This window comes from Brassica rapa, chromosome A02, assembly GCF_000309985.2.
Source record: "Brassica rapa cultivar Chiifu-401-42 chromosome A02, CAAS_Brap_v3.01, whole genome shotgun sequence".
Taxonomy (NCBI): Eukaryota; Viridiplantae; Streptophyta; class Magnoliopsida; order Brassicales; family Brassicaceae; genus Brassica; species Brassica rapa.
Window position 1 is genome coordinate 2,985,615 of NC_024796.2, and position 15,735 is coordinate 3,001,349.

Genomic DNA, 15,735 nt, shown 5'->3' on the forward strand with positions numbered 1-15,735 from the left:
GTGAAATACTGATCTAAGTAACTTTTTTTTCTTTTGTCAACGATCTAAGTAACATTTAGAAATTGACAGCCAAAAAAACAAAAGAGACTTTTTTTTTTTTTTTGAACATATTTTTTTGAACATACAAAAGAGACTTCTAATTTACCGTAATGTTATAAAGTTGGCGGCCACGTGGACTATCAATTGCTAACCAAAAATTACATATTTACCCTTAATATTTTAACTTAAAAGTCGCGTTTTATTTATTTTATTTCGTCTCCACTCTCCTCCACTCGCGCGTTGTCATATCCTCGTTGCCTCGTCTCTGCCCGCCGCCGCGGTTCAACACTCTCCGGCCAACTTTAACGGGTAAGTCTCCGTCAATTTCGCTGCGTCTCCCACCGATTCCTCGTTCTAGTCAATTAGTTGCGTTCGTTAGGCTATCTATAATGAAAAAAAACCATATCGATTTGCTACTTATGGGGAAACTGCTAATTCGAGTACAATGCACTTTGCCTCTTTCTTATTGTGATTAGTTTTTGTTAGTTTTTGAATTGTGCATTGCCTTTAGACAACTCATCTTATTGGCCATGGATAACTCTTACAATCTTATAAGGAGAGGCTTATTCCTACAAACTGTTTAAGCTTCTTCGTTTGGTGGATTATTACAATTTTGCTTAGATCGTAGTTTATTGATTGAAAAAAAAATGTTGAAATATTTAGAGAGATAGTGCAACTTTCCATGCACACACAATACTGACCGATGGATAAAGGCGACACGTAAGTACATCGTATATTGCTTGCTTGGAGAAACAGTGCGAAGAGAAGATGAGCTTTGTCCACGCACTTGCGCAGCCACAAGTGGAGGTTTGGTGAGGTTTAGGTTTGGTTTGTTTACACATTTTTTATATTTCCACTACATCTGATAGAAACAAGAGCTAATTAATATCTTACATTGACTGCATCTTAGTTATGTGTCGGTGTCTCGTTTGATCAAAAAGTGCGGCTATAAACGTAAGATAATTGGAGAGGACAACAATCATCCAAAACCAAAAAAAAAACTAAATGGAAATGGCGACAAGTTTTCTGTTTCCACCTCCTCCGTCGATATTGGTCAATACTATGACCGTCGTTGGTTTAGCCGCTCTGCCGATCATGGTTTGGTCGGAAGTGAGAGGAAACAATCTGAAATACTCCAAATTCAACAACAACAACGCATCATCACCATCATCATCATCACAAAAACAGCGATTCAGCAGCGTATCGAGCAGAACCGGAATGCTTTGTCTATACACGCCAGCGTTTCTAGCCGCATCAGCCTCTTTCTTCCTCTCACCTTCTCAAGATCTCAGATTCCTTCTCCTCAAATCAGCACTCTCCCTCCATTTCTTCAAAAGGATCTTCGAGGTAAAAAAAACCTATGATTATATCCATAAAAGCTTTCTTTGACTGACGCATTTCGTCGAACAGGTTCTGTTCATTCACAAGTACAGCGGAGAGATGGCCTCAGACGCAGCTTTCACCATATCCAGCGGCTATTTCTCATCAGCTGCGTTGGTGTTGTACAGCCAAAGCTTCACTCTGGGACTACCCGGGCCGGGTTTGGATCTGAAATTCTATGGAGTTGTTATGTTTGTGGTGGGGATTGTTGGGAATATGTATCACCATGTTCTGCTAGCTAAGCTGAGGAAGGAAGGTGAAGGTGGTGGGAAGAAAGAGTACAAGATACCAAAAGGTGGTCTGTTTGGTGCAGTCATATGTCCTCATTACATGTTCGAGATACTTGTGTTTTGGGGCTTCTTTATGATTTCTCAGACCATTTACTCGCTTTCTTTGGCCATGTCAACTACTTTCTATCTTGTGGGTCGGAGTTATGCTACGAGAAGATGGTATCTTTCTAAGTTTGATGACTTCCCTAAGCATATCAAGGCTCTCATTCCCTTTGTTTTCTAGAGATTATTCTACTACCAGATATTTGTTTATTTCTCTCGACTGGTTTGTTACATTAGTGGGGAAATAACATAGTAATACATTGTGATTTATTATGACATTAATAGAAGTTTCGTATAGGACTCTCATTGTAAACTTAAAGTTGTTTCTTTGACAAGTTTTAGTTTTTTATATAATTTTAAAATTAATAAATCTGTGTCTTTTTTTGTCGTTAAATAAATTTGTGTTAAAAACTCGCAATATCTACCTTTCATTCCACAATTTAGACTTTGTTATCCAAGCAAAAAAAAGGAAGTAGTAAATATCGTGAAATTTATAAACGTTATTAAAATTTAAAAAGATATAAAAGATTATGTTCTTCCCTTGTACGGAGAGAGGTTCTATTTGCTTTTCTTTCAGAAATAGGGATGACGAGAGTATCACGATTTTTCAAACACCAGGCTTTGAGACCTCCTCACAAGAGAGGTATAGGGACAAACAATACGATGATGGTGTTGCAGATGACTTAAAGCGCAAGCGAAAGGCTTGCTCATTCAGAGAGTTCTTCCAATGATGATGAAGAATCATGCGGTATTGCAACTTTGCAAGTAGTAGAAGAAGCACTTATCTGAAGTAGTGGTCATTATTTTTGACTAACTATGGGATTGAAAATTTGTGTTCTGCGTATTTGTAGTTATATAACTAAAGGTCAATGAAACTCGAGTCCAAAACATTGTTATTCTGTATCTCTTGATAAATCAATCTGATGAACTATCACAACTTATTCATACGATATAATTCTTAAATTATGAAAAAGTATGAAATTATTGCACAATGTAAAATATTAGTTTAAGAACAACCAACGATGGATTGAGGTCACACACTATATACAATTCGGTAGAACTCACAAAATTAAACCAAGCAGACCGGTTTTTACCCTACTCTAACACGATCTTCCCTCACTTAACTAGTTACCCACATGCACACATAAACACACATACACACGCATGTAACATGCATACATACATTTGAACTTGGCCATTGTTTATACACTTTTTTAATGGTTCAGTCATGCGAACAAAGGAGCATGACCACACACCTTCTGATGATGTAAATCCTTCCCTTTTGTTCTTTCATATACTTTCCCAATCTTCTACTTATTGATCTCTTCTTCTGCTTTGATCTCTCTGGGCTCATCATCTCCCTCTTCGTTTCCATTTTTAGGCTTCCAAATAACTTATCTGTTGAACAGAAGTAGCAGAACTGAAACTTTGTTTCTGTCTTTTTTTAGGGTAAGCTAATAAGCAGAAGTGATTTGAAGGAGAATACACTTGTGGAGGGTGTGTATATGTAGAGAACTTGTGGATTCATGCATGCATGGTTAAATTTTCAGTTAATACAATACAGTATATGTTTAAAATATTACACACTTATGATAAAAACCGATAAAATGCATATTAATGACTTCATCACACCCAAGAAATTGGAATATTACTTTCTAAGTTTCGACAATCGAACAAAACTAATACAATTATCAATTATCACACTAAGAGGATGTAAAACACAATCCCACATGTCTTTTCTCGTGTTCCACCATGCAAATGCAATCAAACATAACTTGAACCTGGCCTTGCTTCAAAGTCTCCACTAAATTAACCATACAACTTAACATGTTTAATGTAGTAGACATATCTCTTTGCTTAATTAATCACATTTCAAAATACAAAATCATAAAATACGGGGAACTGTTGAATCAGTAGTCAAGATTAAAAATTATGATTTACAGATGAAACAATTTTTAATTAGATTTTATTTTATCTGTACGAATTCGCAGTTATATTTTTCTTTTAATGTACAAATGAAAATTATGTGGTCATTTTTTGTTGAGAAATCAAAATCTACGTTCAAATACCCTAAGAAGTAAGAAGTATAAAAAAATACAACGTGCAAGAAGTATCAATAATCAAGAGCATTTGAATTTTCCGAAGAAACTAATTAACTCAACAAACATATTAATCCTAGTAAGTTACAATGAATTGTCGATAATGATATGTTTTATGTTACAAAAAAATGCAATGTTATTTGAAGCAAAAAGTATATGAACAGACAAGTCTTTTTAGAACATTTTCAGAGACGAGTCTTGAAATTGTGCTTTCTCCAAAGTTCATGTTCCCTCAGTTTTCCTGTCCACTGAAATAACTTTATTTTATTTTTGTCAAATCCACTTGTTATAAACATTTTCCAAATACACGTAGGTATTAGACAAATTAAAATTTCGAAAAGAAAAAAGAAAAGGAGTAGCAAACGAGGATGTGGAGCGACCTACGCGACTACGCATGACTGCATGCTAACTGTCTGGCATAATCCAGACAACTTTGTTTATCTTGTCTCCTGACTAATATTGATGTGATTAATTTTCTTATGGATATTTTGCTACACTATTGATTACATGTAACATTGAATTTGAACATGATTTAAGTATCACTAGACCGTATCTTTGCCTTGGACTAATCAAAGATTATGTACGTAACTGAAAACACTGTACGGTTCAACGCATCAATTACTAGTTTCGTCTTTGTAATACAAGTTTGATTAACTAATCATTGATTAGTAGACTTAATAGAGGGTGATTAGTTTCTGTTTTATGAAGCATCCGATATCTTGAATTTAGTGATTTTATTATGGACCCCCTCATATATAAATATTGATACAAAATACAGCTGTTACAAAATTGAATTTATTTATCTCGATGTATCAAATACATGACTTTCTATGTGATCTGTTAGATACTCCCTCAGTTTTTTTATATAATTCGTTATAGAAGAATTTTTATATTCCAAATTATATGAAGTTTTCGGTTTTCTATATAAAATTTATTAATACTTAATGTTATATGACCAAAGATAATATACTTTCTATTTTATTATTGATTGATTTGTGGTTAGGTAAATAATTAATGATGTTTTTATTTAGAAAATATAAAAAATTAATGATTTCTTAATCTATGTGTACAATTCTAAAACGACTTATATTAAAAAAACGGAGGGAGTATGTTTTACATTTACAATTTTAAACAGAAACTTAATCTTTTGTTTAGAGTGTTCTCTTTTTTTTTTGGACAAAATTTAGAGTGTTCTTTTTTTTTTTTTTTTTTGTTCAAAAATTTAGAGTGTTCTCATACAACAAAATGTTTGTATTTTCATGGGCCCTTCAGAAAACTATTGTCCATTGGTTCAACGTTTCGATTAGTTTCACAAATACAGAGAAATAAAGTTACAAAGTCACTAATAGCCAACGTCTAATCTCACAAAACTACTAGCTCATTGACCCATTGGGTTCCCTAGTCATGCTATCGAAATCATCGATACTCAAATTCTAATCTACAACACACCTCTATGTGGCTATTGATCTTTTACTTATTGGCCTTGTGGGCTAACCTTTTTTGTTTGGACTTATTTTTTGTTTATAAACGTACATTATCAAGTCTAAAGTGGATGATTGTTATGATAATGAAATGATGATAGCGCGAACAAAAATCGTTGTGTTAAAAAAAGAGTACATGTGAAAACACTGTGGTCTAATGGTCAAATATTAAAAGTTTTTACACCAGTATAGAGTTCGATTTCCAGAAAATTCGGAATTTCTTGTGCATTTGAAAAATGGTTCGCAACTATCATAATGTATAGTTAAAAGAGAAACTGGCATGATTAATAATGGGGAATTAGGCTGTATAGCAAAGAAAAAAAGCATAATTCACCAAACAACCAATTTCCCTAACTTTTCTATACACACCGTCATAGATATATAATAATACAGTATTGTCCCTTCTTGCAACCGGCGTAACCTGTAGAGAAAAAAAATTAAAATTAATAATTATTATATGTAAAAATAAATTATGGCTTAATTGTCTTCACATCTTAGAAAACGCTTGTGAGACGACGTGTTACAGTTGAAGTAGAGAAGGAGCAATCCGAGCCTCTTTTCCTTCTCAAAATTTTGGAATTATTGATGAAATTGTATTGTCTATATTGATGGTGAAGGGTTGTAGTGGATAATAGAGTTTCAAAGACTCGTGTGGTGTCTGTACAAAATATGAACTGTGTATATTTTTCTACTATACTATTTTATTATGTTCCATTCCATTTAATTGTTACTAAAATATGTTTTATTTTGTTTAGAAATATAGTTTTTAATTTTTTTAAAGTTCTTGTTACATGTTTTTGAACATGTAAAAATCCCACTATGATATATATTGTATAGTTTAATATTACATAATATAATGTATTTTTTATATTTTGATATTTGAGTTTAGATTTTATATTTAGGTTAGGGTTTAGTGATTATAGTTTAGGGTTTAGTATTTAGAAGGTGAAGGGGTATTGTTGAAGTTAGCATTAACTTCTTCCATGTAATTATATACATCATAACTTCACCACTATGTCATTTATTTTTGTTCCGTTCTATTTGAGTTTAGGGTTATATTTGAGTTAGGATTTATATTTGGGTAAGGGTTTAGTGATTAGAGTTGGTTTATATTTGGCTTTAGGGTTTAGTGATTAGGGTTTTGGTTTTGGTATTTAGTAGGTGAGGGGTATGGTTGGGATCAACATTAACTTATTCCATGCAATCATACATGTTTCATAATTTCACCAATATATGTACTGTGCTATGTATTTTGTTCTATCCTATTTGGTTTTAGAGTTTATTTTTGGGTTTATGGTTTAGTGATTAGGATTTTGGATTTAGTATTTAGTAGGTGAAGGATATGATTGGGGTCAACATTAATTTATTCCATGAAATCATATATGTTTCATAATTTCACTAATATACTATGTTATGTATTTTGTTCCATTCTATTTGGGTTTAGGATTTATACTTAGGTTTATAATTTATATTTGGGTTTAGAGTTTAATAATTAGAGTTTAGTAATTTGGGTTTAGAGTTTCGTATTTATGAATTGAGGGTAGTGTTTAGTATTTAAGGATTGTGGATGTTGTTGCGTCCTTCTATACTATTTAAGTGACATGGAATAGAACAATACGTGCATATGTATATTACCATATATTTTTTTTAGATGTTGGGGTTTGGGTAATGTTTAGTACTTAGGTGTTGCATAGTGATTGAGATTTATGGTTCAGTATATAGGGATTGAGATAATGTTTAGTATTTAGGGTTATGAGTGGAGTTATAATTTTATACTATTTCGGCGATATGGAATAGAACAATCGATGTATATATGTGGTTAATGAACATGTGGCGTGGATGTTTGATATGTGATTATAAATACGCTACAAAAAGAAAGACGTCGCCTATTTTTCACTTGCAACTGGAAACCTGTTATGAAAAAGGACAGAACCGGCTGAAATGTGTTCAAAGAGTCTGACATTAAATTATGTCAAAATCAATGCTACTCATTTTATTTATCACTCAAATATAGCTATTTGGCCAATAAGCCCATTAATAATGCAAAGTACAAAAAAAACCGGCTCAAATTTGAATTTTGTGGATAAACGTTTTTCGAGACGAACAGAAAACTAGACAAAGAGATAATAAATGGCAATAACAATGTGACCGAGTAGCTATTCAGAGTATTTGATATTGCGAAATGAATAATAAGAAAACTGAAAAATTCATCTGCAAAAAAAAAGAAAAAAAAAAGAGACAAATAGTATTAATGAATAATTTTCTTCCCTATTTCACCTGTCACAAGTGATGCCTACATTTGCCTGCCTCTTCTGCTCCCACCACAATCATTAGTTTCTATTGTGGCCCCCTCGTTATTTAACCGGTTCAATCCGAATAGCTTTACTCGGTCGTTATTTTTATCCTTAAACCAAAGTTTTTCAAACAGCTCTTGTATATATATCTACAAGTCTACAACATGCCAGTATTCTGAACGCTTGATTGCTTTAGCCTATATGTTGAAATTTGAGTTTTAATTTGGTTTTGGTTGTTACAAAAAATGGTTTTGGTTTGAACTAAACTAAATTTAGTGACATAGACTAACTAAATTTAACTGGTACATAGCTTAGTTACATAGACAAACTAAATTTAACTTGCTACATAGTTTAGTGCAGTTTAAACTTATTTTGTTTTTTATTTGAATTTATTGAAATTATTTATGCTTGGCTTGAACACTCTCAAGATGTCTTAAAGTCCAAAGGATTTCCCAACTCCAAATTTCATATTCGATTCTTTCATCACATTTATAAGATCATTTCCAATGTATTTTGCTATTTTCACTTTTAAAATAGAGTTAAAATAAAAGAACTCTATAATAGAGGTGATATATGTTCTAATGTATTTCTTTAAAATAGCAATCTCTAAATGTAGAATAAAAAATAGCAAAAAATAGAAAATGCTATTTTTTCCTCTATAGATAGATGAATAAATAGAGATCTCTATTATAGAAAAAAAAATAGAGGTGGGTTGGAGCAATTTAATCTCTAAATGCTATTATAAAAGTGGAAATAGCAATGTTTGAAAATGCTCTAACTTAAATGATGAAAAATATACTCTCAAAAAGCATATGAATGAAAGTTCTATTCGGATTAAGCATTATGATCCAAGAGATTCACTTATTCTCGGAAGAGTAGATAAATAGTTGATAGTTAGTCATCTTCATCACATGTACAACTATGATGAATGTGACGTTCACATGGACATGGATATTGATATGTGTACGACCACAAAACCACTATTTATAGAGTCCATTCGATCACACATCAAATTAATTTGCTCGCTATAACCAAACAAAAGATGACCATGTTATTGAAAACAACTCTACTCTATACACACACAAACACCATTATTCTACATTTCAAATAATCAAAATATACCTTATTATACGTAACTCCATATCACCCTATCCATTCTTCACATTCTTCCAACCCCCTCACCATGTGCCATCATCTCTCCTTTGGTCCATCTCAATCAGACGTTGGCCAACAACATTTTTTGTTGGTCCATCATTCTTTTAAAAACTGACTATTTAAATACATATACATAGATGGGAGGAATACTCTGTTAATACTTCATTATTTTGTAGACAGAAATGCAGTCAAAAGGGAATCAAGTCTCTTATAAATTGTTATGAAAATACTAATTTGCAACTGCTTGATATTGTAAAACATTTATAGTTTGTGATAAATTAATGAACCGTTTTTAAGAAAAAACTTTTTTTGTTTGGACTTATTTTTGTTTATAAACGCACATTATCAAGTCTAAAGTGGATTTTTATGATAATGAAATGTTTTATTTACTATCATGCTTTCAACATTTAATTTGATGTGAACACTATTGTATTCGGTGAAATGTCATGTGGTCATTAACCACTGATAAGAGATCATGTCACCTTTCCAATAATCTGGGCTAATTTTTCCAACTCATAAATATATAGTGTATACCAGTAATACTACTGTCTCACTTCAAGAAGAGAACTACTGCGAGCTAAGTTTTAATAAATAAATTAATGGAAACAGTAAACAAAAATATACTTCGAACAACCATTCCAAGATGACTATATAAATTATATATGATATATGACCAATACCTAACATTCCAATCATTTATTTTGCGTTTAGTAACGATCATTAAAGACTAAATTCAATCAAAAGTTGCAATAGGCGAATCAACAATATAAACTTATTTGTGGCTTATATACACATATATATATATATATGTATATTTATATATTTAAATTATATATTAAAGGCAAATTGAAAAATATATAAAAATTTGAATTCAAAACACTGAAAAGAAAGAAGGACCATATTTTAAATTTAAAATAAAAACTACAACAAAATAGCAGAAAATGCCAAGTGAGTTTGATTCGTATAAATTGATTACACCCACGAAAAAACAAAACTGCTATATTGCAAGACTTTTTCAGTACATGGCAAGCAGTCAATATAATTAATTAACAACCTCAGACGCATCTCTCTGCATTTTTTAAAAATAACTATTTTCAATCTGTCAAGAGACACAAAAGAATTTTAATATTAATACCCAATATGATTTTTGTAATAGATAAGCAAATCAAATAATTCACTTATAGAAAAAAAGAGAGTATATATCTTTTCATAGGTGCTGCCTGATTGCTTCATTCCTCCCTCGTTAGCTTTTTTCTTTCTTAAAAAAAAAAAAAAGAAGAGGAGGAAATATTTCGGTTCTAATGGCTCTGCCCGGGGAAGAGCCTGAGTTTATGAACCTAAGAGAATGGGATCGAAGAGCTCGGTTCATCCGCGAAAACCCGACTTCTAGAAGGTTCTCTGCTTCTTACGTTGGCAGCTTCAGAGAAGATTATCACAAGTCTTCTTCAAGAATCAACGTTAACAACATCTCTAGTACTGCCTCATCTCCTGGATACAGTCTCAAAGGTGGTTAAGACTTTACCACTCTTTCTCTTTATCTTACTGTGTTGACGAGTTATTTCTTCTGAAAATGTATAAATTTTTATAACAGAAGAGATTGACCCATCAACATATTCCTTCACAAATGCACTCAAATGTAAGTTTCTAACGAGCAATCAAATTGTTATATTGAATCAAAACGAAATTCAAAACAAAGGAGGAATGTTTTTCTTTTTGGGTTGCAGCGTTACAAGCAAAGTCAATGTTCAATAAGAGAGACTGGTTAACACAAGAAGGGTTTGCGTTGAATTCAAAGTGGAACGAAGCAGAGAAATATATATGCAACCCATTGTCTGGAGAAGTTCCGATGGAGTGTTTGTCTTCTAAAACACTACGTGCAAGATCTTTTAGAAACTTGACCACCATGTCTGCTCCTCTTCACTGCCCTATTCCCAATCCTTTGACGAAGATTGGTCAAAATAAAACCAATAATAATAATAATAATCCTAACGTCAGAGTCATTCACGAGGATCTTTATGCTCTTGACCCTGTTCTTGTTCGAGGTGATTAAATTTTAAATATGTCCCCCGTTTGTTTGTTGATAAGTTTAGTTTTCTTGAAGTTTATTTTCTTCTTTATTAATTTTTTTGTCTTCTGATAAAAATAAAATTGTGGGGTGTTCTTTTAGCAGAAGAGAAAGTTGTGGGGCTGAAACGAGATGTAGGCATCAAGAGTACGTGGGTGGATAGTAGCTCCGGTAGCCCTAGTCCGGCAGAGACGCCTCCGATCATGGAACGGTCGCTGAAACGATACGTGGAAGCTAATGATTTGCTGGTGGATTTCAATCTCAAACTGGAATGTCAACCAGAGGTATTTTTTTTTTTGTGGACAACATTGCAAACTCATATAGACTGTAAACCACACCGGGAGAAATATTTATATTATAACGTTCTTGAACAATTCTTCCAATTTTTTTTTACTTTATTCATTAATGAGCTACTTTTTTTTCTCTTTTAGCATGGGTTCTTAATTCATTATTTGATACTTTTTTTTTCTTTTTAAAAATATTTTTAGTTAATAGACGGCTCTTATATCTCTTATTTAAGAGACGGTTCTTAACTTTTCTTAGTTAAAATCTAAGAAAAATTAAGAATCGTCTCTTAGCCGGAGCTAAGAACTCAATTAAGAGACCGAGGTTAATCATGGTCTTATATATATGGTATAGTTCTTGAATGTAATTGTTGTTTTTTAAAACATAAAAAAATGGTTTGTAATTCAATAAAAAAAAGAACAAGCAAAATATGATTTCAGACACATGTATCATATATCATTTTCGAGGTGATTTATTTTAAAATTTCCTGTATCATTTAAAAAAAATGGTTTACAAATAATTTGTGTTGATTTCAAATCTTTTTTTTCAAAAGAAATACTATACTCTCTCTGTATTATTTTAAGTGGTGCTTAAAAAAAAAATTTGTTACAAAATAATTCATGTTTTCGCTATTCTATATATAATTTAATAACATTTAAATTTTGTGACCAATTACAAAATACTGTCATTTTCTACTCTTAAACTAATTTTATTTAATAATATTTTATGTAACCGAAATAAATCGTATAAAAATTTGTATTTCCTTAATCCATGTTAAAAACCTTAAAAACCATGATACAGAGGGAGTATCTAAGAAAACATGCATTCAATCTTTACCCAAAAACGTGCATTCAATTGAAAATTGTATTAAATGCTAACAAAGGCAGAAAAAACAAATCTCAACTACTAAAGTATTCGAAAAACTACATAATTCCCTACCATGAGGTCCATGAATGTGGTAGGGAAATTAATAATTGCACAACATTTTGAAATGCTCGTGCGTCAATAATTAGATTATTTCGCAAAATAAGAAAAAAACACACCAAACAAATAATTATAGTCCCAATGTTTCAGTCACAGAATAGACAACGATATAACACTCTTCCACTTTAGTGTTTTCTATACATTATGCTACAGGATTCATTTTAAGATTCGAATTCATTCACAGTATATGAAACATGGTACACATGAGTATAGTCAGAGAAAGCACAAAAATGTATAATCAATCATATGCTATCAATATTTCATGAAAAAATCTTTCATTAGACCCCATTCCTAGATTTTGTGTCCCAACTCACGTGACTACCATCAAGATCATTGAATACGTTATCTATCTATATATATACATAGTATATGCGTGCATGCATTTATGTATCTATACACTTATAGTCTCAGACTCAATGTGTAACTAAATATGGTTTTGTAATTGTAACTCGAGAGGGCACAAATTATACTATAAACATAATAATCTCATTTTATTTTAAATCGTCATTTACACTTTGGACATGAAACTATAAAAGTAGCCCAAAAGACCAATAACTTCTGAACTGTAAAAATAAACCTCATCTTAGGAGCAACGTACGTAAGTTAGTTCTTGAAATATATGTTGATAGTGAGCAATTTGGTTTTTCAGGATTTGAAGTTGGCAGAGGATGAGAAGGAAGAAGAGAAGCACGAGATGAGTAAAAAAGAAGAAGAGAAGCAGGAGATGAGTAAAGAAGAAGAAGACAAGCAAGAGATGACTAAAGAAAAAGGAGAAGAAGAGCAAAAGAAGAGTGAAGAAGAACAGCAAATGGAGAAGAACAAGAAGAGAGGCAGTGGATGTTTCCCATGGGTGAGATCAAGACAAAGACAAGCAAGAAAATCAAAGTACATTTCCCCGATTTGTATTCCTCATCTTGTCAAAGGTTGTTAAAAACACCTTAAACACACACAAGAGAATCAACAAACAACAAGAAAGAATTAAAAGTGTTGACAAGATTTTTCCCATTTTCTTCTTTGTTTTGTCTTTCACCACCTATAATCTTAATGAGGTTATATATTATTAGTCTTTTCTCTTCTTATATTTTCATCATTCAATGGGAATGTCAAAATAGCTTAACAATTATTTTGCTCCCCTTTTCTCTATAACAAAATGCTTCAGTTTTCTCTAGTGTCTCTTTTCTGTTTTGTGGCTTTCTCTTTCTTCTTCATGGTTGTTCTGTTTCTTCTGTGTTAGTGCAAAAAATTGTGTTCATTGTTTTGGTAGTATTAGACTATTAGTGTAAAGAGATGGGAAAAAACGATGTTCTCTAATGGTGTAGTACAGTTCAAAATCCGAGTTTGTTCTTGGCTCACAAGTTCTTTTTTTTAGCAACTCCCTGATGAAAGTATCCTGAGTTCATGCCGATGCTAAAAACAAACTTGTCCGATCATGGAACTTTTCCGTTGATTCTGCAGCACCGAGGACGATGTTTTGGAGGAAATGAAGAAAGAGTACAAGAAGAGGGTAACTCTGACCAATATAAGGTCCTTGTTATAGATGCTTTTGTAAGATCTGAATCTTTAACCATGGCGTTTTTACAATAAGGGTCAGCTCACTATAAGAACAGTTATAGATTTTGTTTGTTTTTCCATTTCCTCAGTTTCCAAAAATCTACCAAATCTAAGAGATCAGATTGGAAGATGTTTCTCATAACCAAAAAAAAGACAGGTCTGGAAAATTTAGAACGAAGAAAGCTTAAGGACTTTAAGCAGTAGGCTTCCTCATGTTTCTTCCTGCACGAATCACTTCGTCCACCAAAAGCAACTGCGATGCAATCACTGGCCTGCAACACAAACAAATATCTAAATGGCTTGAAACAAAAACCCATAACCATGTTAAAATTGGCTGGTGGTTTCTCCAGCGTTACCCTGAGTTGATAAGTTGGCGTTTCACTGAGTAATTGTCAAAGATACCACATAATTTAAGGGTTTTAATCAATCAAAATGAAAATTCTATATTCCTACCACCTGAAATTACAATAATTAATTTATAATTGTCCTCGACCTATAAAAACCAAAAAAGGAAATTTTATACCAAAACAGAAAGAGAAAAAGGGAAGTGATCGATGCCGACGCGCTTATATTAGTTATGTATATTCTCTAAAAAAAAATAGTTATCTCTTTCTTCTCTGTGTTCAGAACATGATTCGTCCCCATGTGGAGCTGAGCGACTTCAAACATGAGAGACGTTCAAGAAGCTACCCAAACTCAATCATCATCGTCGTCGACACAATATCTGATGAGATTCAAGTTTCTCCAAGCGTTCGCGTAGATATAAGTCTCCCTAGTTACTTAGGTCGTCACCACATCCGAAGGCTCATCCAAGATCAACTCATCAACCGCCGTTGGTTATCACCGAAGATCTGAAGGACTGCAACCAAGTTAGGGTTTAGCCGCAGAGAGGTTCTCCAAAATCAGTTCGCTAGCCACCGTTGGTTGTCTGATAAATTAGCCCCAGAGATCTCAGAGATTGCAGCAACGTTAGGTTTTGGTTGTAACGGTTTAGGTGTGACCATCACTGTCAAGATAACCCCTTCTCCATCGAAGGAAGAGGTGTTAACGAGGATGGTTCAACTAGGGAAGATGAGCAAAGAGGAGTTGAAGACTTCTAAGATGGAAACAGAACCGTGTTCTATTTGTCTGGATAGTTTTGTCTCCGGTAAACACGGTGTCTCTACACGCATGACCTGTTCTCATGTCTTCCATGAAAAATGCCTCTTGGTGTGGTTTCAACGCAGAAACACTTGCCCCTTGTGTCGGACTGTGCTGTACGATCGATTGATGATTGGGAACAAAGGGAGTAGAAATTAGGGTTTCATCTATTGATTCAAAACTTGGGTCACACGGTTTATATATTGTTATATGTTATAATTTCCCTAACTGATTTGTAAATTTTGTGTGTTTGAATCAGTTCAAGATGTTTAAATTTTGAATAACATTATTACTTCTTATTACATAAATCTACAGTCATTCACAATTCAATGGTTTTATGCTAACAAACAGCTCTTAAAGTCTTAATACAAAATAGTCTTAATCAACGCTCAAAGGAACTCGCCTTTCTCTTTCTCTAACTGGTCTCGAGACTCTACTTTAACGTGAATTGCATAGATTACCCACGGCCCACGATATAGTATAAGTTACACTTTAAATCAGATAACTGTTAATTATTTGTTTGTATTATCAGAATTCACCACCTCCAGCAAGGCAGCAACTATAAAATAACATACAAATTACAATGTGTAATTCTTTATACAAACTCATTTGTTTTCGTCAAAACTAATAACTATGACTTAAAGCTAAAAACTAAAACTAATTCAAACTCTTAGAGCAAGTCCATTGGTAAGAGACCCTAATGGGCTCTCATGAATAAATTAGTAGTTTTTTTGGTGATTTGTAAAGTTAAGAACCTTTGTTAGACTAATTAATTTTCTTATCCTCCAATGGGAGAACCTCATTGAGGTTCTTAATTTTTTTTTTTTAAGTTGCACAAAACATTTTCTAAGAAAGATGAAAGATATGTTAAAGATATGAACTCTATGGTGACTCACCACTCGATACATTATGAAAGATATGAAACATGAG

The 15,735-nt window shown here is 32.6% G+C and overlaps 4 protein-coding genes across 9 annotated transcripts; 3 read left to right on the forward strand and 1 right to left on the reverse strand.

Annotated features, from left to right (window-relative positions):
* Positions 1–219: 219 nt before the first annotated feature.
* LOC103851018 (steroid 5-alpha-reductase DET2) lies at positions 220–2,145 on the forward strand. 4 transcript variants are annotated; one of them, XM_009127835.3, is made up of 4 exons: positions 220–348; positions 703–862; positions 950–1,386; positions 1,450–2,145. In XM_009127835.3, exons 3-4 carry the CDS (start codon positions 1,045–1,047, stop codon positions 1,930–1,932), a joined length of 825 nt encoding a protein of 274 aa, XP_009126083.1. In that variant the 5' UTR covers positions 220–348; positions 703–862; positions 950–1,044; the 3' UTR covers positions 1,933–2,145. The 4 variants fall into 4 exon arrangements, with proteins under 4 accessions (XP_009126083.1, XP_018511760.1, XP_018511761.1 ...); XM_018656244.2 differs by having other exon boundaries at positions 703–851; XM_033284200.1 differs by having other exon boundaries at positions 266–348; positions 753–851.
* Positions 1,878–9,636, reverse strand: LOC103851019. Its single transcript, XM_033284204.1, has one exon. It carries the CDS (start codon positions 3,124–3,126, stop codon positions 2,974–2,976), a length of 153 nt encoding a protein of 50 aa, XP_033140095.1. The 5' UTR covers positions 3,127–9,636; the 3' UTR covers positions 1,878–2,973.
* A 237-nt stretch (positions 9,637–9,873) lies between these two features.
* Positions 9,874–13,275, forward strand: LOC103851020 (mental retardation GTPase activating protein homolog 4). Of its 3 annotated transcripts, none has more exons than XM_009127841.3 (5): positions 9,874–10,286; positions 10,375–10,416; positions 10,505–10,822; positions 10,948–11,129; positions 12,764–13,275. In XM_009127841.3, exons 1-5 carry the CDS (start codon positions 10,082–10,084, stop codon positions 13,043–13,045), a joined length of 1,029 nt encoding a protein of 342 aa, XP_009126089.1. In that variant the 5' UTR covers positions 9,874–10,081; the 3' UTR covers positions 13,046–13,275. The 3 variants fall into 3 exon arrangements, with proteins under 3 accessions (XP_009126089.1, XP_009126087.1, XP_009126088.1); XM_009127839.3 differs by having other exon boundaries at positions 9,892–10,286; positions 10,372–10,416; XM_009127840.3 differs by having other exon boundaries at positions 9,905–10,286; positions 10,372–10,416; positions 10,951–11,129.
* Positions 13,276–14,022: 747 nt separating this feature from the next.
* LOC103851022 (E3 ubiquitin-protein ligase RING1-like) lies at positions 14,023–15,451 on the forward strand. Its single transcript, XM_009127842.3, has one exon. The coding sequence runs from the start codon at positions 14,719–14,721 to the stop codon at positions 14,962–14,964; it is 246 nt and encodes an 81-aa protein (XP_009126090.1). The 5' UTR covers positions 14,023–14,718; the 3' UTR covers positions 14,965–15,451.
* Positions 15,452–15,735: the final 284 nt, after the last annotated feature.

Coding starts and splice junctions, on each gene's coding strand:
- LOC103851018 (XM_009127835.3), top strand. CDS start 1,045: ATGGAAATGGCGACAAGTTTTCTGTTTCCACCTCCTCCGTCGATATTG. Junction 1,387..1,449: donor TCTTCAAAAGGATCTTCGAG/GTAAAAAAAACC, acceptor TTCGTCGAACAG/GTTCTGTTCATTCACAAGTA.
- LOC103851019 (XM_033284204.1), bottom strand. CDS start 3,126: ATGGAAACGAAGAGGGAGATGATGAGCCCAGAGAGATCAAAGCAGAAG.
- LOC103851020 (XM_009127839.3), top strand. CDS start 10,082: ATGGCTCTGCCCGGGGAAGAGCCTGAGTTTATGAACCTAAGAGAATGG. Junction 10,417..10,504: donor CTTCACAAATGCACTCAAAT/GTAAGTTTCTAA, acceptor TTTGGGTTGCAG/CGTTACAAGCAAAGTCAATG. Junction 10,823..10,947: donor TGACCCTGTTCTTGTTCGAG/GTGATTAAATTT, acceptor GTGTTCTTTTAG/CAGAAGAGAAAGTTGTGGGG.
- LOC103851022 (XM_009127842.3), top strand. CDS start 14,719: ATGGTTCAACTAGGGAAGATGAGCAAAGAGGAGTTGAAGACTTCTAAG.